Below are 24,893 nucleotides of genomic sequence, written 5' to 3'. Positions count from 1 at the left end.
TATATATATAACTCTAAATTAAAATTAGTTTATCTCAAACTTCAATTTCTCATATGGCATCAGAGAAGCCTTGAATGCTGTACAGGGAAATGTACAATATTTACTATTTCAATTTGTCCCATCGAAGGATGCGGAGCCTTGCCAAAGGTTCGTAACTCTACTAATAATTAGTTTATTAATAAATATTTTCTTGGTCCGTGTTTCACGCCACATTTAACTCTCAACGTAAGCAGGTACTAAGCCAGCTTCTTTTTCGAGCTTGCAAAACAATTTATCAATAGCAAATTAATTAACAGTGTTTGTTAATAATTATATAAAAGCAGTACCCAGAGAAAATTTTGTAGGTTAGTGACTAAATCTGACTTTAGAAATTCGTTCCAAAATGTTACAGAAATACTATACAACATAATTGAATATAATATAAATAAACATTAAATATATCTTTAATTAATAAGTGAAGAACTTGATGAAGTGTTGACAGCTTGGTAACTAAGAGTTGAGAAACTTGAGTCTTTACTGAAGAATCATTCAAAAATAGCCTGATTAACTTGAATATGTCTGTTATAATAAGGGGCTAAAGTTGTGTAACGTAATTAAAATAAATCCGTGTAGGAGAAAATTAAATTTTAAAAAAATTTTGAAAGATCCATATTAAATTATTATATTATATTACAATGTATATTAAATTGTACTACATCGAATGCTGTTTCAAATTTTAAGCGTTTTACAATAACTACTAGAATCGGTACCTGTATAAGGCAAGGAAGAGAAAGAAAAAACAGTAATGTCTGAGAATAAACTGGAACCAGCAGTGCATTTTGTTACCTCAGAATAGCTTACAATGGTGTGATAAGCCAGGCCAGATCAAATTTCAAAACACATTAAATTTTGCCTCAGAAATTAACAACTTTCAATTTTCTTTTTGAAACCTCTAATATGAAGTGAAATATTATAAAATATTTTTGGAACAATGAATTCTTACCTGTCCTGGTTCCTGTAGTGAGAATAATCGTAAAAAATCTACTGAGAAAAAATAAAAAATAAAATAAAATGTTATTACTTTCACTTACTAATATATGGAATATATAGTAAGGAGAAGTATTGTGACTGTGTGAAAATTCAAATTTGAGCGTTTGACGGAAATACTCGTTTTGAGGTCCTCTGAGTTCAAATAACCGAATTTCACAAAATATTCTGTGTGTTTGTTTGCCAGTGACCTAGCATTTGTGTGAATGAATAGCCCTACTCAAAAAGGTGAAGTCGTACGAAACTACGAACGCAAATGCCAAAATTACAAAAATTCGTCCTCAAAAATAGGTGTAATTTTGTTTATAGAAATATTTAAGGGAGCGCGGAGGCACCGAGGTAATGCACAATGCATTTAACTCCCGAGTTAAATTTGAGTTGGAATCCGGCTGGTCAGAAAATTGTTTTCTGTTACACTGTAACCGTGAATCAACCCTGTGGGTTCTAGAGCCCTGCTGGAGCCCACCCAGCCTCATAACTGGGTACTCTGAATTGGGTAAAAATCTGGCGATCGAGCTTGATTCTGACCAAATCACCTCCTTGCAGAATCGTTGGTGTAGTAACAGTACTTCTTTACAAACTACTGAACCCCTGACCCTTCTTGGATTGTAGCAGTACAGATTTAAATTAATTTTTTTTTAATAGAAATATTAAAGCATTCTACATTAACAGTCATAAAAAATGTATAATAATGAATCATTAAAAATATTGATAACTAACTAAATGAGAAAATTTCAGAAATAGATTAGCAGTAGATTAGAGACTGGAAAATCGGAGACTGTCGAGCCTGCCCGATCTCTCCCGATTCCAATCATATGTCCTCGGCTTTGTTATATTTCGTTTGCTTTCTCGTATTCTTTGTAGGGACAAATTTCATACTCGTTATTTACACCTCGAGAAATCATGAAATAGAATTTTTATAGCAACAGAAAAATAAGAATTTACTATTTAAAATTTTCGCCTTTTATTTTGGTAAGTGAAAGTTTGTTTATTTTAAATATTGAACCGTTCTGCATTGTTAATAGTTAAAAATTATATATAAATATGAATTGTAAAATAATTTGATAATTAACTAAAACAGAAATATACGATGCGCGCTCCGGTTCATATTTTTTTACAAACTTGATCTGGCTTTGTTTGACTTCCAGTTAAACAAAACTTTCAACACGTTTTAAAAATCATCACATATTTTTTTTTCGAACTATCTATCATGAATCAACAAAATAGAACAAAAATATAAAATATCTACTAATATTAGGGTTTATCAGTGGAACGCAAAATAATAATAATAATTGAAATAAAAATATATTTGTCAATTTACAAGGTAAAAAATAAATACACTCCATTTTAGGTCAAAACTGAAAAGTTGTAATAATAAAAATAAAAATGCAATCAACACGAAACAGTTATTGTTAAATAAAATTAACCAACTAGGCAAATAAATAAATCAAATGGCCTTTAAATATAGCTCTAAAGAAACCAACAACATTTTGTTTAAATAGTTTAGAAAATTATTTCTTGGGATACTACTTATAGAGGAAAAAACGTAATCAGGGATACACAACATTAGACATTTTAAATAAATACTTTATACATAAAACTTTTTATGATTTCAATTTATGTGTAATAAGAATATTTTTCTTTAATCATTACCTACACAATTTAAAATATTTTATTCACTTGAAAAAGTGATACGAATCTTCAGCAAAAAACATTAATTCTATACAATTAAAAAAACATAATTCTTATTTTCTTAAATTAACCTCAAAAAGAAAAGGACAAAAACATTGAAATAAAAGTAAAACTAGACAAATATAAAACTTAAAAAAATGATTAATTAATACTGAATAAAATTCTATGAAAGGAATCGATATTTAATAGCCCAGTTAAATTTGAAATTAATCCAAACGTTGAAAAAGTAAAACAGTGAATTTTTTAATATTGAGATGTAATAAAATAAGTATAATGTAATAAAATAAAAAAAATTAAGAGTTTTTCGTTATATCTCTAAAATTAATGGATTCGGTGAAAATAAGTTCAGTGCTAAATTAGAACACATTATTTTTTTTTTTTATATATAAGAGTTATCATATAGCTTTTTTTTTCTAAATCATGTATATTCTCATACAAGGAGGAAACAAATATGACATCAATAGGTCGCCTTAATATTGTCTCAAAAAATTAATGGTCTTCTTTTCTCAAAAACTAGTGTGTTTAGAAAAAAAAAAGATACATGACCACATTTGTTGAAAAAGTAATGAACTTTAATTATTATGTACTGGTTTTACATAACAATATAAAACAGGTCACTGTTTGATGTTTTGAATAATAGGGTTAGGTTTATATTTTGGCTGAAGTAATATTTATTCCATTTATACCTTAGAAACTAATTAGTTATTTAGTTTTGTGATATAACCAAAAACCTGATGAAGTATAACTGGACTTGAGACTCAAAGCCGAATGATTTGTGACTTTTAAGGGCATAATGTGTCTTACAGAAAAAAAATATGAGAAAATTAGCTTCTTCATTTTTCGAATGTATGGAATTTTCATGTTTTTTTTTTGTTTAATTTGATTTGACTATTTAATATTTTTTTGTTTGATCTTGACTGGACTATTAATAATTCCGAAGCTTATTGCCTAACTCACTAACACTTATAATGATAAATTTTTTATCTATTTTTGAATTATAAAATAAATCTTTCTGGCATTAAGCTCTGAGTATTATTTTACTCACATATTATGCGTAAATAAGCCTCATTATTTAATAATCTAAAGCTATATACGAATGTTGGTAACAAATTTACAGGACATTACTTCATTCTAAAAAAAGATATTCCACTAAAAATAAATATTAAAATAAAAAATAAAATCGTTATAAATTCTACTTAAAATAAGTAATAATAAATAATTCTATTCTGGAATCACGAACGTAAATATTACATAAGTATAAATATAATTATTGATAGTGATATATAAATTATATGATCGGATTCGTAAAGGATAATAAGTATATTCCTATTTCTAAGAAATATGACTAAATTTTTACTTATTATAATACAGTATATAATACTTATAAAATAATTCTGATAGAAACAATACTATTGCAGATATCATAATTTTATATTGTCATGTCATATTGATGAAATTTTGCAATTATACAATAATATAGCAATAGTTATATAATTTTGATTGTCCACTAATGAAAATATCAAAACATAAAATAATTATATGGTACATAAAATAAATGTAACACAAGAGTAAGGAAACAATTATTACTCAAGAAAAATTATTTCTGTTTTATGTGTACATATATCACTTTTCACCGTATTAATACCACACCACAGCAAACATAAAAATGTTACTGCCGCTTCGCAAAAAAAAAAAAAAAATGTAATCTTTAAAAATATCATTCTCCTTTATTTACAATATATACACATAAATTTGTTTAACATGAATACATATGTACAATTGTTACAAGATATTTACAAAATGGTATTTTCGAATTTGATCAGGTTTCATCATGTGGAAAATTATGCGTAAAATATCAAAGAGTTTGAACGAAACTGAATTATAAAATAAAATTATTCAAATAAAAAAATTATCCCACATTTTTTTTCTCTATTAATGAAGTACATGTAGTTTTCCAAGAACTCCAAAAACTGATAGGTGTATCAGCAACATCGTTGGCCTAGGTTTATCGAAAGAAGCTGCTGAAGACTGGCCCTTCATTGCTTCAGTCCTTTCACCTAGAAAAAACAGAACGATTTTATTGGTTTATTATATCATTAATCTAAACATTACTATATCTTGGACGATGTCAAGAAACACATATTAAATAAATAAAAATGACTAGCTAACCCGGAGGTTTGATACCAATAACATAGTAGTTATACTCTAATAAATTCCATCAAAACCCAAATCCTCGTAACCCAAGACTCCGGGAGAAAAAATGGAGTATGATTCAAAACGTTACGAAAATGTTTTATTCGGAGTGATTAGATTAGATTAGATTTTTATTCAGGGCGATCAACATCTAGGATATTACACCTTTTTTTACTTTATTTATCTTCTTGTCTTTGACATTTGATAGTTGAATGTAGACTTTTTACAATGGTTGATATTGGTGGATTATATTTTAGTATAAAGTTGAGTTTCTTTCAGAAATTTTATTATTTTGTCTATGGATTCTGCTGAGTCTTTAAGGGCCAATTCTCTTGTACGAGGAATTTTATTATTTTCGAAGGCTTGACGAAATGATGAGCATTCTTCAATTATGAACATTTATTGATAATGGGAACTGACAGGTATGGCATATAGGTTGGTCCTCTTTTGTAATTAAGTGAAGGTGTATTAATTTGGAATGTCTTATTCTTACTCTTGCAATAAGATCTTCTTAAGTAACATCTTCTCTTCTGTTTCCTCTTATGGCACTTTTTTAACATCTCTTAGTTTATTGGTGAGTGGTACGTCAGCCCACATTGAATCCCAACTTTTTCGGATTCTGTTCCTTAAAAATGCCACTATGTCTTACGGCTCGTAAATTTGGAGTGGTGGAGCGTTCATCGTCCATTGTTCATTTCTTTATCTTCATGTTTTTATATATTTATGTTAAAGAGAGATTTAATTTATTTTTAAGAACTTTTTTACATTTATTTATTTTTATTTTATTTTAGTATGAATGTGATCAGTTATCACTATTACCTATTCCCTATCAACGTTGTGGCAGAATGTAATATTTACAATAAATAAAGTTTTGAAATAAAAAAAAAAAATTATATCCTCAAAATTACCTACAACACTAAAAAAGTTAATATAACATCATTTAAATTCGTAAAAAAAAAAAAAAAAAAAAAAAAAAAAAAAATTAAATTCGCTAAAATATAAGCTCTAATAGAGTTGTCTACGTTAAATAGTCCCTGAGATTTTAAAAAACAAAATTTTTTTGTATTTGTAAATAATGAAAAATCAAAATTTTGTGAATTAATTTTGTCAAATGTTATGGATACTACAACTCCTACGAATGACGTACAGATGATTCGATTGAGGGGAGATAGCAGGATAAGGAGCTACAAATTTCGTGATATTCACCAAGATAAATGCACAAAATACTGATTTCTTGTTGTTTAGAAAAAATATTTTATTTATGAAAAAGTTCGATACTTAGGACTCCATCTTGACAATAGACTTACTTGGAATCCACACACAAGACTGAAACGACAAGAAACTGCTCCTAGATTCCGATTGCTACAACACTTACTTGACAAACGCTCTAAACTTCCCATTCACTACAAAAAATTAGTATACACTACAATAATCAGACCAATTTGGACATATGGAATTGAGCTCTGGGGCTCCACCAAACCATCAAATTCTTCCCGCATCCAATCGTTACAATCAAAAATCCTACGTAAAATCCTTGATGCTCCTTATTAGGTCACAAATAAACTCATTCATAAAGACCTTAACATCCCATTCGTTGCAGATTTGACCCAAAACAGATATGTGTCTTTTTATTCCAAACTCCTTAACCATCCTAACCCATTAATTCTTAATCTTTCATCCTTAACAATCCCTGATATTCCTCCGAGGCGTCTGAAAAGAAGATGGCCACGGGACCTTCTAGTTTAAATTAATGTTTGAAGTACCACCAATGGGTGGTTCCTTCCCAAGATTTTCAAGTGTATATGAAACATACTACATATTTACCTATTGTATTATTTTGTACAGTTGTAAATTACAATAAATAAATAATTAAAAAAAATCTTTTAAAGAAAATATAAAAGTATTGTGTTTTTATTTTCACATAGCCCTTGAAGGACCAGATCTCAATACGAATTCTTGGCACTCATAGCTAGCGGTATAACAGAAAACCAGAAATAGTCCTGTCCCCGTCACTCATTTAATTCTGGCGTCTTCTTTCCTATCATCCTGACCTAACAATGTTCCTATATTAGCATGTTGGCTAAATTGTTATTTATATTAAAATTGCCGAATTTATTAAATAATGAGTTATATTCAATATAAATAGTTTCCGGGAAATTAAACTACTATTAAAACTTCTGCCGTCCTTTATTTATCAATCTGATGACATTTCGGACCATTTTCAAATCATAATCTAAAAACATACATAAAATTATAAACTATTTGAAAATTATACCATTACTATATTCCTAATTTTAATAAATTTCAAATCAATGTTTAACTCTATTTCATGGAATGATAAAATGTAAAATGGAATTCTGCTAGTGACTATATTAACATCAAAATAACTAAAACCTACATAAAGTTAGCAATGCTATATCCTATCCTAAACAGAAAATCCAAATTAAAATCAGAAACAGCTATTCTTCTTTATAAAACAATTCTCAGATCACTGCTAATGTATGGCTGTTAAGTCTGGAGCGGCATCCTTAAAGGAAAAAATTAATTTTTTTTTTTCAAAATAAAGACGTAATAATTACAGTAAATCCTTCTTAGTTTATAAGAAACAGCAAGTTGGATCGGGAATTACAAATAGAGACATTAGGGGATTACGTAAGAAAAATGTTCATGAAGCTCCACTCCCAGTTACTGACAGTTAAAGTAGCAGTGACCAACTTGGGAACCCAACCACAACCCGAAGAATAAAGCCCAGGCTGCTGCAAGACATCCTATTACAAATTCTATATTTATTAGCTCTGTTATTGTCACTTCTTTTTTTTTCTCTTCATCTTTTTCTTAAATTCACTTCCTTTTTTATTGTTTCCATTAAAAGTTTAGATCCACAAAATCATTTATTTTGTTAAATCCATAAATGTCAATGCTTTTGTTATAAACTTTACTTTTGTCTTTTATTAAGAATTATTATTTTAATCTATTTATTTTATCTTAATTTTTTGTTTTATTTATAACGTTGTATATAGTTAAGGGTGTCTTTTTTATGAGACACTACCCCCGAAAAATATTGTTTAAAAAAAAGTACCTCTTACATTAAGAGCCCACCAGGCTGATCTGGTATTAAATAAATTAAAAAAATATATTTCATGGGAATAATTTTAAAAAGATATTTTCGGGATATTAATAAGAAAAAAAGGCTTGGTTAGTAATAGAATTTAGGAGGGAAATATCAAAGATTTTTAAACAAATATTATATTAAATTGGACGTTTTTACGTAAATAAGAGTTGCGAAATTAAGGAAAAATTATAGATGAAAGCCGTTTCTGGAAAATTTTAGACCACCATATTCTTAGAGGGCAATTTTAAAGAATATGATGATTTTTGTAAGGTTTCGTTTTCCTATTTTGTTATAAAATAATTTGTAATCGATGAAATATCGGTGAAAGATAGGAACCGACGACCCAAACTTAGATCCAAACTAAGCCTCAGGGATTGTAACCGAATAGCAATAACTATTTCATAAGCAGCCTCATCATTTAGAGTCCTAAAGTCCAAAATTGTATTATGTTACTTTCGGAAAGTTTTAATTACTTAATTAAGATACTGCCGTGTATAACTTACAAAAACTTCCTTAATTGGGAACCTTGTTTCCAGAGAAGCGTAACTTGGGGATTGATATGGTGGTGAAGTTTTATTCAGTGCTCAAATTTTGGAATTATTTTTTTACAGTATGAATATTTAAAAAAATAAAATAAATAGATAAATGAATAAAAGGTCTTGGTCCTTAGGTCAGGTTCCGTTCCTTGGAAAGTGACTCAAGTCGAATCCAAATCCAACTTGAAAAATGTATATAGTGTAAAAAAACAAATTTTGTGACTGTTAGTTTATCTATGAAGTTCTCTATAAAATGTGGACTTATTTCTTTCTTTCATTAATTTTTTCTATAAATTATTCAACTAATAAAAAACTTTATCTTGTATACTGATAAATCTGAAAATGGAACTTTCAAACATTTAATAAAGGAGTAGAATTCCAAAACTAGCTATGTTCATTTCCAAATTTGTAATTAACATTTTTAGTAATTGATTACCATGGGGTAAAAGAATTCTTTCCCAAAAGAGTTAAATCATATGTAATTTAATTTTTTTTTTTGGAATACAAAGTAATAAACTAGAAATACAACTGTTAGTTTAAAAACGGAAAAAAAAAAATGAAATTGACAGGACTGGTTTTTAAATTTAATATCAATAATGGTAAATATAAATAACTATCCATAAACTATAAACGATCCTAAGAATTTTGTTTGAAGCATAATTGAGCATTTATTTATAATTGGTAAAGATAAAGCACTAATAATAATCATTTATTTATTTTTTTACGGGAAAACACCCGTACAAATAGAGTTAGCCTGTGAAATACATAAAATAAATAATTAATTGTAGTAATTTTACCAAAATGGTGAGTTATGGATCGTTTATATAAATTAATAACAAACAATATACCCAAACTGGGCTATCTACATTCATTAGAATAAAACAAAAATGTCACTTCATATTTAATAATATAAGAAAACAAAACAAAATCTACACATCCTATTGGCACGATATATATCCAGCTCTAAGCAAAAAGTTTTGTGTTACATATAAAAAAAAGTTTAAGAACCAATCCTGATGGAACAGACAGAAATTTATACAATTGATTTTGGTTAATATAGCTTAGTTTTGGCAAGTATCGGATTCGGTTCGTATGATACGCGGGGCACTAGTTAAGGCTAAATGTATCACTTTATGGAACGTACCAAAATTAGTAGAATTGTACTAGTTACAATGTATTTTTTTTCGATTAATTCCCTAGTTCGTAAAACTGAGATTCTTAAAACGGGAATTACTTGTTAATACAATGTAGTTAACTAATGTTAACTACATTTACTTCAAGTTGATTTTCCACGGGTAGTTAGTAAGCTAATACTCGTAAGTCGTAAGCCGTTGTAAACTATAAAATGAACGATAAATATTCAGACAACTGTCTAATACGAGTAGATACAGGGATTCCTCAGGGATTATTTTAGACCCAATAATATCCTCTATAAACATTTCCGACATCGCTTAAAAAAAAAAAAGCCACTGTTACTCCATTTTGATAGATATTAATTTGACCTAGTTTTATTGTCAGGTATATTATTTATAATTATACCATTTTAGATATAAATTATGATGTTCAGTCTGTCTTCCACTAAAAGTTTACAATATTCCGTAACAAAAACAATCAAATACAATAACATCACGTCACGTATAACGATTTTTAAAAAATTAAAACAGATTTATAAGCAGTAGGACGAATGATGTACCATAGAAACATCTACTAGTGATATAAATGTTTTATATTGAAAACACTGTGATTTATACTCAGATATAACATGTAGTACATACATATAATCATGTTTAAATATCACAAACCCTTTCTGGATATCCTATATAATATGGAGTAATGCTATATTGTAGCACTGACCTGAATATAAACCCGGCTATGGATTAAATTATTATTATTATAATTAAAACCAGAGGACATTGAGGAGGTTTGGGCAAGTGAAAAGAGCCCGGTCTACCCAGCTGCACTAAACTTTCCCTACGGCCTAAATTAAATTCTTTTTTTTCTTTATCCCCCCCATACTCCTATTACCATGACCATAAGGACCATGGTATTAATAATATGAAGAAAAAAATATATATCTGGATTTTTATTATTACAGCTTGTCAGAGGCACAATAAAAAGGCTTAACAGCTAACACTCTTCGTGATAACTGGACACTATACGTTCTAGCCTTTAGCTTTTATCCTTTTTTATGAGGTTTCGGTATGGGAGAGGGGAGGGATTTTTCTATTAAAAAGCTTTCGGCCTACCTTTTATGATAAGGTTAAGTGTTGTTTATTGCCGTGTATAATGGTCCGGTCCAATCTACTAACAATATGATAGCTGGTAGTTCCAATTATACTATCAAACTATTAGGGAGTTGAAAAAAAAAAGAATATGGGCGCCAATTATCTGTTTTCAGTATTTGACATATGAAAAAAAAAATGTAAACATCAAATTAATATGTAATTTATATTTATAATAGTGTTCCTTGTTTGAGTAGTGAAAATTGTTTAGCTCGAAAGTGTATCTTGTACTAATCTTGATGATATGATTGGCCACAATAATAACACATCATCAAAAAGCACTTATGTGTGAAAAAAATAAAAGTTTTTCAATCACGGATTTCTCTCTTTTACTTATATAGCACACACACGTAAAAACAAAGTTTGTTTTTTATAAAATATTTTATACCTAAAGAAAGATAATAAATTAATAAACATAAATGGATATTTCTAGATGTTTTCAATAAGTAAAACTTTATAAAAAATATTAATTGCTACAAATATTTCACATTTTTACTTATAATTAAACATTTGAATGTATTATACATTATTCCTTCTATCTTCAGTAATCACATTCATAAAAATAATAGTTGTAAGTTAAGAAGTAAACCTACAACTTTTTTCCCCTATTTTTCTATAAGATCTTCCGTCTTGGTATAGACTATCAAACAAATATTAATCGAAGCAGTATCTATTAAATAAATAAATAATTAAATAAAAAGAATAATAACTAGCTTTTAGAATTTATTTATAGATTACTATGAGCATTAATGTTGATATGTTTCACTAACTGTTCGTTGATATACTTTTTTTTATTTAAAAAAAAATTAAATTTGAACTTTTTTTCTTTACAGATATACAAACATATATGTCGAACTTGGCAACATATATTATTATTACTATTATTTTGTCAATTTCTCTCAGTAGTTACAAATAGGCACTCAAACTTTCTTTTCTTGCTGGTCTCCAATAATTTTTTTAAATCAATTACATTACGAATTTTCAAATACCAATGTATAAATCATTCATTTAGATTTCTATTGCAAAATAAGGATTTTTTTGTAATCTGCTGAAGATATGATTTCACAAAATAAAATGCAATACTCATGTGATAAAAATACATTTATTAAATTAAGCTTTATTAAATAATTTTATAAAACATTGCTAGTGGTCCATATCATAGTGAGATGGTTCTAAAGAACCGTTCTTACATCACGTGATTTTTTTTTTTTTTTTCCCCTCGATACTAAAAATTAAGAAAAGTGGAGATGTTTTTTTTATTCTTGAACTACATAAATAATGCTCATTCAAAACTCACCTTCCAGTATGTTGACTAGGACGGATGCGGATTTGCCGGAGAGGTAAGGTTTGCATGTGTACTTGCCGGCCGCCTGAGGGATAATATTGCTCACGGTGAGCGTACTGCTCAGTTCCTCACCGTTCTTCTCCGTATCCACTCCGGCGAAAATGGCGCCGGGCCTGTCCTGAAAGAATTTAGTTTGAAGGATGTTTAAACATTAGTATAATCCGTCGATCATGTTTCATTAAATACAAATAACTAAAAATATAAATAATAGAAACAAAAACACAGTGAATACATATTGATATTATCATCCCTCCCCAAAGTTTAACATAATTTAAAAAATAAAACCAAGTGAAAAATGTTTCTCCAAATTTGGACGCCTCCAGCGTCAATCTTTTGTTTAGAATCGTCTGAATTCAATATATATTGTATGAAATGTATAACTATTTTAAAACATTTTTTTTTTTTTTTTTTTAAATTTATTTATTGATATTTACAACTGCATAAAAAATACAACAAGCACATTTAATCATAATGACATAATGATATGATACAGTATGTAGAGAAACTACCCAGTAGTAGAACTCTAAAAACAGTTTACAATATAAGATCACGAGGCCATCTTCTTTTCAGGCGCCTCGGAGGATTGCCAGGAATGGAAAAGGAAGCAAGGTTAGAAACTAGTGGGTTTGGGTGGTTAGGGAGTTTATTATAGAAGGAATAATATCGGGTTCGGGCTAGATCGGTTACATAAGGAACATTTAGGTCTTTATGGATGGTTTTATTAGTAACAAAAGAAGGAGCATTGAGGATTTTACGAAGGTTTTTGGATTGTAAAGATTGGATACGAGAGGAATTCGAAGGTTTAGTGGAGCCCCAAAGCTCAACTCCATATGCCCAGATCGGCCTTATTACAGTCATGTAGATCAGTCTTTTGTAATGTGTTGGAAGTTTAGACGGTTTGTCTAGTAAGTGCTGTAATAGTCGAAATCGACGTACAGTTTCCTGTCTTTTCAGTCTGGTGTGAGGATTCCAGGTTAATCGCTTGTCCGCTTGGACTACAGTCCAAGGTAGCGGATCTGTTCGACAGGGGTAAGAGTAGCATCATTAAATGAAACTGTAGGGCAGTCAGTAGGTTTAGGACGAAGGGTAAAGGTGATTTGTTGGAATTTATCTTAATCCTCCAATTACGACACCAATCTTCGAGGGCTGTGATATGGGATTGGAGATTTTGGGATACAATTAATGGGTTATTATTAACAGCGAGCACACATGTGTCATTGGCATACGTGGTGAGGATAGTGTTAGGATTGGTTGGAATGTCAGCTGTATAGACTGTGTAGAGGATGGGAGCAAGGATACTACCTTGAGGAGAGTAAATAATAAATAATAATCATAAACTATTTATTACTGATACCTTAAATAATAACAGATTGTATGTTTAAATATTTTGAACTAGGATGAGAAGATAATAATGATGTATCTTATAGTTTTTAAGATGATTTATAAACATATTTTTAATTAAATACGAGTTTAGGAGAAAGGATTACTCTAATCGTTTTTTGAGGTCGTAAACTCGTTTTTTTATCAAAGTTCAAGCTAGATTTTGAGATACAATATGCAGAGAAACATATATTGCTCGTATCAGGATATTGTACTACATATTGAATGTTATATTTTTATTTATTTATTTACAATAGGACCACAATTTATTGAACCCTAGTACTATTGATTAGGTTTATCTACTGGCCTCCAAACACTACTGGAAGTAGCCCCATCAATATTTACTCCACTCAGCCGATGGATACCTGCAGAAGAAGTAAATGGTTAGTTATTAGGGTGGCTCTCCCCTCCACACTCCCCGTCAATCTCGGTGAATGGAAACTATTGTGCGCGGAGGGACCAGGAGACATATTACATAAGTTGGGGGTGCCGGGGCAGAATTCCAAGCCTACGTGACCGCGGTAAAAATTGACTCGTGCCCCGTTATTACCGGCCTTTCATAGGGTCCCCCTTTATTGTCTACTCCGACCCCTCGCTCTGTTTAAATTGCGAGTTATGCTGCATCAGCGATCCCGCCCTGGCTTTATGGCGTTTAATATCGGCTGGCAATTATTATACCCGGCTATCAGAGCAATCATTAGCAACCTCTACCTAGGGTGCTTCTATCTCCACAGTATACAAATTGATAGTTGAGTTACTATAATTAACATCGCAATAGATATTCCTTGCAGAGATGAACTACTAATGACACGAAAGGAGAGAGGTTAGTAATTCATTTATTTCACTAACAATACATTGGTTTTTATAAATCGTATGCGATGACAAATCGTGAAAAAGAAAATGTTTATATAATAAAACCCTTCTGTCCATAAATTATCAATAACTGACTTATTCATCACTGTAGCTTTAAAACGACAATTTTATGGAGTCGAAATTATTATTACTGATTCTCCTAAAATTATAAGTGTGCATTAGCCTAAATTTGCAACAAATATGACAGAAGAGTAGTTTTAAAAAATATATATATGAACTTTAAATTTTTTCGAATAACTGGAAAACTGTACATTTCCTGGAAGATCATATCCTCTCATTTAAATATTACAATTCAATTCTATACAATCTTCTTAACATATAAAATAATAGTAGTCTGAATTAATAATCAGCACATATCACAAAAGATAATACCTACTAAGCTATGAAGCGGAAAAGTGTGTGTTTGTGTGTTCGAAGGAGAGAGGATGATTAAAACCTTCTCTAGGATAATACTTAATTAGTTTTGAAGAAAACCGAAAGCTAATATGAGCAGTTGAAAAAATGTATGAATAGATATTAAAGCCACAGCACTGGCTAAAAAAAACAAAACACGATTTTGTTTTCGTTAAAATACAAACACGTGGAATCTATACTCATTAATAAAAATATTTAAGAAGTAGTAAACTATAAATCAAAATTATCAAAATGTATATTTAAAAATAAAATGAGTATTTGGATAAAACAGATAATGACAAGTAGGGATGGAATACAGTTAAACCCTTAAAAATAAATAGCATGAGTATATACAAATGTGTAACACATAATTACATGGACTAGAAGGAAAAGGTGTAATAAAAAATTAATGCTATGTATGTAAATAATGTAATAAATTATATTAAACATTAGAGTTAGAACAATATTGACTTGAGGAAACATTGGCAATAAAATAATATAGAGAAATTCATGACTTAGCTATTGGCACAAATTCATAATACTGAACCTAATTTTAAATAAAATATTAATTTAAATTGATACATTTTTTTTGTTATTTAATTTTAGAAATAATTCTCACGAGTTTGCGACCCAAATGTTTCATATCTGAGGATTACAACAAAAAGATCATTAAAATATTTATATTTGCATTCTTCAATGGAATGACGCTTCGAACATGACGGATTAGTATTAATAAAGCTTATTTAATTTTTTTTAATTTAAAACAATTAAAAAAAAAGTTGGATTAATGAGGAAAAGTTTCAATAAGTGAGTACTGTTCTGTGAGTATTGAAGATGGGTTTCGGAACATGGACATAACATATATAAGCGGAAACGCAGTACATAACACATCAACAGAGTTGTCTTTACACTCACGCTAGGTTTTTTTTTTTCGTTCCCTCCTTAGAAAATAAATATTAATTAAGTACAATAATTACCCCTTCTTTTACCCAAAGGTATTTTAAGGGGTATAGTGAAGTCCTCTGTATGTCGAGAGTCGAAGGCGCCAAATGCGCGTTAGTAATATGGTGAGTGGGGAGGGTCCGCTTTGCTGACTAATGCAGGGTCCAGGTTGCTCCGCTATTTATAAGGCTTCTTAATTCCTGTGATCGTTTCCTAGTGAAATGCTTTTCACTTTTTTTAAATGTGTTTGTTGCTTTTCATTAATGTACTAAATTAAATAATGAAAAACTAGCATATTGTTCGTTTCTGCTAGTAACCCAAAGTAGTTTAAAAATACATTCCCTAATCTGGGAGGGCTCCATATCTTCAAGTTTCTGGAGCCGCCACTTAGTTAAATCGGGCCTATATATGAATATGTATATCTCTACTCACCAACACAGGGACATCATTGTGTAGCCATTCAACCAGCCGCACCGGCCTCTGCCGCCCCCTGGTGGTGCCTGTCCTCACGCTCACGTGGCAGGTGATGGAGAGGCTGCTGCCAACTCTGGCGTATCGTTCCTTCGGCCCTAGGATCGTCGTTTCTTCGCTGCCATCTGGAATGAATGAAATAAAATTTATTTAATTATTCTGCAATTATATTAGCCTGTAGTAAAAGGATATCTCACCAGAAGGTAAACGTTTATATTTTTTTATTTTTAAAATTTATTTATTGCTATTTACAACTGTACATTATAACACGTTTAGTAAATCTGATCTAAGTTAAATTGGAGTGTTACAGGCGTGTAGAGAAAATACCCATTGGTAGCACTCTAATGACATTTTACATTAGCTGGTCTTGTACCCATCTTCTTTTCAGGCGCCTCGGAGGATTGTCAGGAATGGAAGAGGGTGCAAGATTAGAAACTAGAGGGTTTGAGAGTTTATAATGGAAGGAGTGATATCTGGTTCGGGGTAGATCGGTTACATAGAGAATATTAAGGTCTTTATGTATGATTTTATTTGTGACAAAGTAAGGAGCATAGAGGATTTTAAGAAGGATTTTGAATTGTAAGGATTGAATACGAGAGGAATTCGAAGGTTTAGGGGAGCCCCAAAGCTCAACTCCATATGTCCAGATTGGCCTTATTACAGTCATGTAGATCAGTCTTTTGTAATGTGTTGGAAGTTCAGACCGTTTGTCTAGTAAGTGCTGTAATAGTCCAAATCGACGTGCAGTTTCCTGTCTTTTCAGTCTGGTGTGAGGATTCCAGGTAAATCGCTTGTCCAAATGTAGTTCAAGGTAGCGGATCTGTTCGACAGGGGTAAGAGTAGCATCATTAAATGAAACTGTAGGCCAGTCAGTAGGTTTATAACGAAGGGTAAAGGTGATTTGATGGAATTTATCTTAATCCTCCAATTACGACACCAATCTTCGAGGGCTGTGATATGGGATTGCAGATTTTGGGATACAATTAATGGGTTATTATTACGTTTATAATTAAATAATATTCATGAATGAAAATAGTTTTATTTTGTTTCATGATAATAACTGATCCATTGGTTTCATGTAACTGTAGTGTCTTATCATTTAAATCGTGTTACCTGTAATCTACCTTTTGTAAATATTAATATATTATTGTTAAATTGTTTCTTACGATATTTACGATATAAAGTGTTAAAAATGTTTTTATATTAGGCTGACAAGAAATTTAAAGTGTTTTCTCTTTTAATTATATAGAATTATCTTCCTAAATACAGATTTAAAATAACATGAAAATTATTTTACTAGACCTAATTAGTGCTCTATGAAATAAAAAGGTATTTATTTTATCATCTAATTTTTTTATAAATTGACTTAAGCAAACCTAACAAATACAGTGAAGTTCCCACAGCCCCCATTGATCGTGTGTCAATAAAGTTGCCACCTTTTTAGCCAGAAAAGCCAGATATTTGGTTTAAGCAAGTAGAGCCCCAATTTATATTAGCCATAATAACAAATGACCTAACCGAATTTAATTATCTAATCGCTTAATTGGACTTGAAAACTGTCGAAAATATTTACGATATTGTGGATACCAAGAAAGATTTATTATCCCTGATGTACTTCTATTATTTAAAAAACTCATAAGCCTTAAATTTCTGTAAGTTTAATCGAATTATGATTGGAAACAAATACTAAAATTTTAACTATGTTATGCAATTAACATAGTTAAAATTTAGCCTTATTTTTTTTAACTCAGAGCATCTCACTATCATAACCTTGTAAGTTTGTTTTTCCGCAATGTTATTTTTCATATCACTTTATTATGCATTAAAAAAAAAAATAAATATCCGATACCTCCCAAACTCGGATATTCACTTAGAAAGATTGTATAAGCAATCCGGGCATTAAAAAAATATATAATAAGCAATTTTTATAAATGTCCAAGTAAAACCGCTAGCATATATTAAATTCATAGTGACATACTCGAAACTAAGCGAGCCTAATCAACTTATACTTAGTTGAGTCTAATTAACAACTCATTCATATAAATTGAATAATGGTGTAAAAATTAGCGTTACGCACGAATTTTCACCTTATTTAACTCAAAATTCGGTTATTTTCAGAATCTACATTTGAGTACGATTTAGACAATCTGCGGTGGAGTTGCAAGTTTTGTCGAGTTAAATTAGGGAACTTGTATAATTTGCACTGTGTTCGAATCGAGAATGCCCGACACGAATTGCACTGGAGCAATGCATACCTTCTACTATAATTTTAGCTTTTGTAGAAATGCGACAATCTGATCCCAATTCATCTTCATCATCATTACATTCTCTCCTTTAGTACCGCCTATGCAATATATGTGAGGAGGAAGTCTAAAAAGCTTTCTCAAGCTCTGCTGTTCTGGGCAGCCCCTCAAAATACAAGCACTATACATATATATACAAAATAAACGAATTGTATATAATAAATATGTATTTACCCGTACCAAACTCTGGGTTTAAAAAAGCTACAATATTCAAATGGGCTTTAAATATAACATTTACTTCCTTGATCCACTCGACAAACTCTTTCCTCCGAACTCCAAATCTCTACATTGTATTGCTCATAGAGATATGAATAGGATATTTATAAGTTAATCGGATTCCACTGTCACAAGTGGGATTTTGAACTCATATTCATTCCTCTTACCCTTAGGCTTGGGTAGAAAAAAAAATAAAAACATTAAATCATTCATGTGAGTGAAGCAGGAAAAAAAACCACTTTTCATTGGTAATAGATATAAAATCATTAATATTAAAACATATACGGTTTCTGAAATCTTATTTTGTACTAAATGCAGTTTTGTATAAGAAAAGCCATATTTCCGAAATCAGTATGAACTTTAGATGTTGAAATAGTATCAAGAAAATACGACCATTTTTACAAACAATAAATTTGATTCTATATGAATTATAATCAATTATAAATTAGGATTATGTACACATATGTTAAGAAGTAAATACTTAATTTAAGACAAAAAACTTAAATCTCATTACGAAAATAGTTACGTAAAGAATGCCTAGCGAATTAATCGTTGGTAAGATTATTATGTTATTTAATTTTTTCAAGAGTAAAAATATAGCGAGTATTTTAGAATTTGAGGGCCTTCGACATTGTTATCAAAGGTCATGATCGGAAAGATAGTGCTATCTGCAGATTGTGTTTTCGACAATGGTCCATTCCTATTGTGAAGACTTAGGAAGTATCTCACAAACCACTGTATAGGCAATGACAAAGATTCATGGAAGTGCACCATCCGTTTGGTCAACACGTTACTAAAAATTCATATCTATATTTTTTCTTAACTTTGGATCTTTATTCAGAATTGTTAATTAAAAAGACAACTGGATTTGATGTATGCTTGTGGAAATGGCATGGATTGGAGCAGTATCCACCGGCACCTCCTCTGGTCTTGAAGTTGAATCCTTGAAGGTCTTGGCAAGGAGGTCCTTCGACCAGCTCCTCTTCAATTTTCATCTGACAGGACTCAGCATTAGAGCTGCAGCCATGTTATTTATGAGAGTGTAATTTGTTATGAAATCTTTTGTAGTTAGTCGGTACGTGTTTGCTAACGTTTAGCATGTGAAGCTTGCTGCATTCATGCTGTATGCAGTGCTGGATTCCGAATTAGCATTACCATTCCCAATTTGAGGCTGAATAGGTCCTTAATAGAGCACTTGAGGAGCTTCTTTTTTGTATAAAAACGGAAATATTTAAGTATTTGATTTTCGAATGTTTCCAGGGAGTGAAAAATCAACGTAACGTTACTAAGGATATGGCGAAAGTTACTAAGGAAGACCCCATTAAACGTGTTGTTACCTTGTTTTAACAAAATTATACTTATATGAATACTTTTTTACGCTTTTCTTCCCGGAGAAAATAATTGTTCCCAAGAAATTACAATCAAAGAAAGCAAGAGTTTATAGAACGAAAACTTTACCAAGAGAAGGTACCATACATTTGTGCTTTTAATGTCTTCAGTTAGTTGTCCTCTTGAAATTTCCCAAGTGGCCCTTAGTCTTTATTTAGAATTTGTCTCTTTTTCTTGATACGGAGACTAATTTTTTTTTTTAATAATTTATTTATTGTTATTTACAACTGTATAAAAATATATACAACAAGTAAATTTGCTGTAGGTGACTTAGTGACATGATACAACAAGTGGAGAATCTACCCATTGATAGAACTCCAATAACATTACTAGAGGAGAAGATATGGAGGCCATCTTATTTTCAGACGTCTAGGAGTATTATTAGGTAATAAAGGAGAAGCCATGTTAGAAACAAGTGGATTTGGGTGGTTGGGAACTTTATCTTAGGAGGAATGGTATCTGGTTTTGGCCAAATCGGCAACATATGGGACATTGAGGTCCTGATGGATGTCTAGATTTGTGACAAACCAAGGAGTATTAAGGATTTTGGACTGTAATGATTGAATTCGGGAGGAATTTGATGGTTTAGTGGAGCCCCAAAGCTCAACTCCGTATGTCCAGAAAGACCTTATAATAGTCATGTAGATCAGTATTTTGTAATGGATTGACAATTTAGACCGTTTGTCTAGTAAATGTGGGGACTAATTTAAAAATTAAAAGGAGAAAACAAAATGTATGAATATTAGTCGTGCTGCAATTGTTGTTAATTAATAAAACGGTAAATACAGATGTCTTTGAATGAATAATGTTTCTCACTATATTACAACTGAACCAAGGTCAATAGAGACTAGTGAATCGGGAATGACCTTGGCACTATAATCAAGGCTCATTGCTATTCCCCGACATTATTGCAAATGGACCTAGGTTCCATTTTCTATTAGTATAACCGTCAAATATAGACCGAAGATGAAAGTTTTAATGGATTTACTCCCCCCCCCCCCCCCCCTATCCGTGGACTACTAATATTCTCGACTAATAATATTGCACTAGTCAAAGGAGGCATGGTCGAATAGAAAGTTTCATCGGTCCCCTTTGGCAAAACAGGCTCCTGCTCTCTGTGTAGTAGGATTTTAATCATAGTTATTTGACCAGAATTTGGAAGAGACTCTAGTCTTTTCTACTTGGGTAAAATAATTCAAATTGATCATTCATTTTGGCATTCTGTAATTATTTATTCTTTAAAAAAAGACTGATATGAACTAAGAAGATTTTTATTAAAGGTTCCAAACCCACGTGGACAATATAAGTTTTAAAACAATTAAATATTCTATAAGCAATATGGGACCACCAATACTCAAATTATATTGGATAGTGATGATACGTTTATACAATTAAATGTAAAGAAGCTTTACATGGAGTCTACGCTCTAAGCGTCAATTTTATTTTGTTTTCATAATTTAAAATTAAAAAAATTAATTGTTTATTTTCAAACGCGTGTGAACATATGTTAGTAAAACTATTATACTTTTACGCAGCGTTTGTCATTGTCATGGCGTCGTAAACCACTTAATATTGTGTATTTAAACACCACTCGTCTGATACAGTGTACTTCGGATAGTTAAAGGATGGACCCATTGCATGGATCATCGAACCCATTTTTAGTTACGTAGGGATAGAGCGTCATATATTTGGCCCAGAGATCGAGTTGCCCTTCCTATACAGATTCCTATACTGTAACTTCAACCGACATATGGTGCCAGACTTCAACCAATAAAATTGTCCTGTTCTAGTAATATTCTTTTTTTTTGTTTCGTTGATTGCTTCTATATTTAAGTGACTTCATTTACATTAATTTATTTTATAGAAATTGATGTTTATATCTATATTTTTCCCGATTTTATTTTATAAACTTCATTAGTAATTTATTATTATTGTTTCTTACATGGACTTCATTCTAAGAACCGTTTATTCGTGGGAGATCATTTACTCATGCCTAAAATAGTCGAGGTAATACAGGAAAAAGTTTTACAGTCGTAAATGTTTGACATTCCACTTTTTTGGGTATCTGAACAAGATAAATGTTTTTTGACAGATATTTTGCCGGAAACCTAGTTTTTATTGTTATTATTTCTTTTTTCAAAAAAAGTCTATATTTTAGTACATTTTTCTTTTTTCATCTACGTCTCGGGAACTATTTTTTTTTTTCAAGAAATAGAAAAATGTAATATATCTTCACGTCATATGGAAACAACTAGAGTTGACCTTACATGCTATTAAGTGCAAGAGTGCACTATACATAGTCCTTTCTCATCATTCGGAGCATAGTAGGGCATAAATAAAACTTATTCCACTAAAAAAAAAAAAAAGAAATAACTAAATTTTTAGACAGAATTTTTAATAACAGTTAAATTTTATTATTCTTCAATCCCATATCACAACCCTCGAAGAATGGTGTCGTAATTGGAGGGTTAAAATAAATTCCAACAAATCCCATCAAATTACATTTAACCTACGTCCTAAACCTACTGACTGCCCTACAGTATACTTCAATAATGTTGCCCTTACCCTGTTTAACAAATCCGCTACCTTGGACTACATCTGAACCAACGACTAGCCTGGAACCCTCACAAAAGACTGAAAAGACAGGAAACTGCACGTCGTTTTCCACTATTACACTTACTAGACAAACGGTCCAAACTTCCAATTCATTATAAAAGACTGATTTACATGAAAATTATAAGGCTTATCTGGACATACGGCGTTGAGCTTTGAGCTCCACTAAACCTTCGAATTCCTCTCGTATCCAATCCTTACAATCCAAAATCTTTCGTAAAATCCTAAATGCTCCCTACTTTGTCACAAATAAAATCATCCACAAAGAGTGCTACCATTGGGTAGTTTCTCTACATGCTTGTACCATACCATTATGATTTCCTCAAATTTACTTGATGTATTTATGTACAGTTGTAAATATCAATAAATAAATTTTTAAAAAAAATTACAAAAATCTGAATAAATTTTTAATCATTGGTTTTCAACTAAAATGTCAATTAGATTATAAATGAACATTTAAAAGAATAATACATATTCAGCTTCCACATAAGTAGGTAGGGCTGATTTTCTGTCCTTCCTAAGTCACAGGAAATAAGTCATTAAACCTCCCCTCCCCCCCCCAAAAAAAAAGAATTATATTTCTCAATAAATGTATATTGAACTATTAGGGACTGAAGGAAAAAACTTCCTCTACCAGAAAAAAAAATTAAAAAGACGAGATATTATCTATCTACTAAAATAGTACTTACTAAAGGGGATAATTCATTGAAGGAATAAACAAAAAAAGATGGGGTCATACACACCGGGTGCTCCTGGGAGCCTAGCCGACGATGTTTACCAGTCAAAGGTCTTCGTCATTAGTCAACTGTCTCTACCCTTGTCAAGCCTGCTCCTCGAGCTTTATTGATTACACCTTCATCTTGTCTTTTTTTAATTACAATCTTATTGTCATAAAGGATCGAGTCAGATGGGAGCCGAGGTGTCCAGCTGTTGAAGGGGCTCTACGAAGAAAAAAGAGAGCCCATAAGTCAACTCATTACATCGTTGAAGAATAATAAATTATTTTCAATAAATATTTATAACAGAATAAATTAAATACAAAAGCTAAGGACAGCTTTTGTAAAGCACTTAAAAAACCTGAAGATTTGATGACAATAGATAATACCAATAGTTGTCTACAAACGTCTACGTACTTCACAAACGTACACTGACTCTCGTTCAAATCCAAATCCTTAACATCATCCAAATTGTAATCACCCTAGTTACATTACAGTCACCCGTTAAGGCATTGCCCCCCCTCCATATTTAGAAGGAAATTTCCTGCTTCCAACTTCGCCTTAATTTCCTCATTAATTTCGTTAATCCTACGTATTCGCCAATTAGCCCTCGTGCGGAGTAAAGTAAGGAACGAACGTTAAAGGAACTTACCACTTTATAATAGTCTAATCCGATCTCATTTATTACTTTTACATAGGCCACAAATGTGAATTGTCTAGAATTGTGAGTCCAACACCCGTATGCAATGCTAACTTCTTCAGATAAGTCATAGCAATATATGCATTTTTCATCATCTTATTTACTGCTACTCAACTAATTAGCAACTAAAGCGTAAAAAGTGCTGTATCCTTCTTTTCCCTTAAGTACCCTTTTTGAGTTATTTCATATTTAGATAACATATGTTCATTGATATATGCTATTAAGTGACAAACACACAATTTAAAAAAAACATAGTGTGCATCACAAATCAAAGCCTGAAAAATATAAAACTAATTATATGTTATTCATATTAATACTTTCTTAACGTATCTTATACAATTAATGTCGTAAATTTGACTTCTACTGTACTTATTGACCACAACAACTCCAAAATACCCACACAGAATTTCAGACACACGGTAATTTTCCATGTTCCATTTGGTATAGGGAAATTGGAGGATGGTGTTCGTCAACTACTGACTTTAAAGATCACCAACCTATTATAAAATTAATGTGAAAGCCAAAATTCATTCGGTGGGTACGCACAATATAAAGTTAACGCACCCAGGCCCAATTCGCTTTAATTTTACAATTGTGATGTATTGAACACGCTCCACCACGGCGGTCATTGCCCCGTAATGAGGTTTTGTTAGTTTTAGTCTTGATCGATACCTGCCATCTACCTGCAGCTATATTACCGCTAATTAATAA

General features: G+C 30.8%; 1 protein-coding gene across 4 annotated transcripts in view; it reads right to left on the bottom strand.

Moving 5' to 3' along the window:
- Positions 1-4,619: 4,619 nt before the first annotated feature.
- Positions 4,620-24,893, bottom strand: part of LOC106687010 (zwei Ig domain protein zig-8) — a 351,411-nt gene continuing 331,137 nt past the window's right edge. For all 4 annotated transcript variants that reach the window (XM_014430648.2, XM_014430649.2, XM_014430650.2 and 1 more), the window contains 3 exons: positions 16,207-16,370; positions 12,139-12,304; positions 4,620-4,775 (listed from right to left, as the gene is read on the bottom strand). In XM_014430648.2, coding sequence (XP_014286134.1) covers positions 4,651-4,775; positions 12,139-12,304; positions 16,207-16,370 — 455 coding nt within the window. In that variant the 3' untranslated portion in view covers positions 4,620-4,650. The remainder of the gene's footprint in view (positions 4,776-12,138; positions 12,305-16,206; positions 16,371-24,893) is intronic.

This window comes from Halyomorpha halys, unplaced genomic scaffold, assembly GCF_000696795.3.
Source record: "Halyomorpha halys isolate HHAL.00 unplaced genomic scaffold, Hhal_1.1 Scaffold906.1, whole genome shotgun sequence".
In the NCBI taxonomy this organism is placed as follows: domain Eukaryota; kingdom Metazoa; phylum Arthropoda; class Insecta; order Hemiptera; family Pentatomidae; genus Halyomorpha; species Halyomorpha halys.
This window is presented reverse-complemented; position numbering and strand designations above follow the sequence as displayed.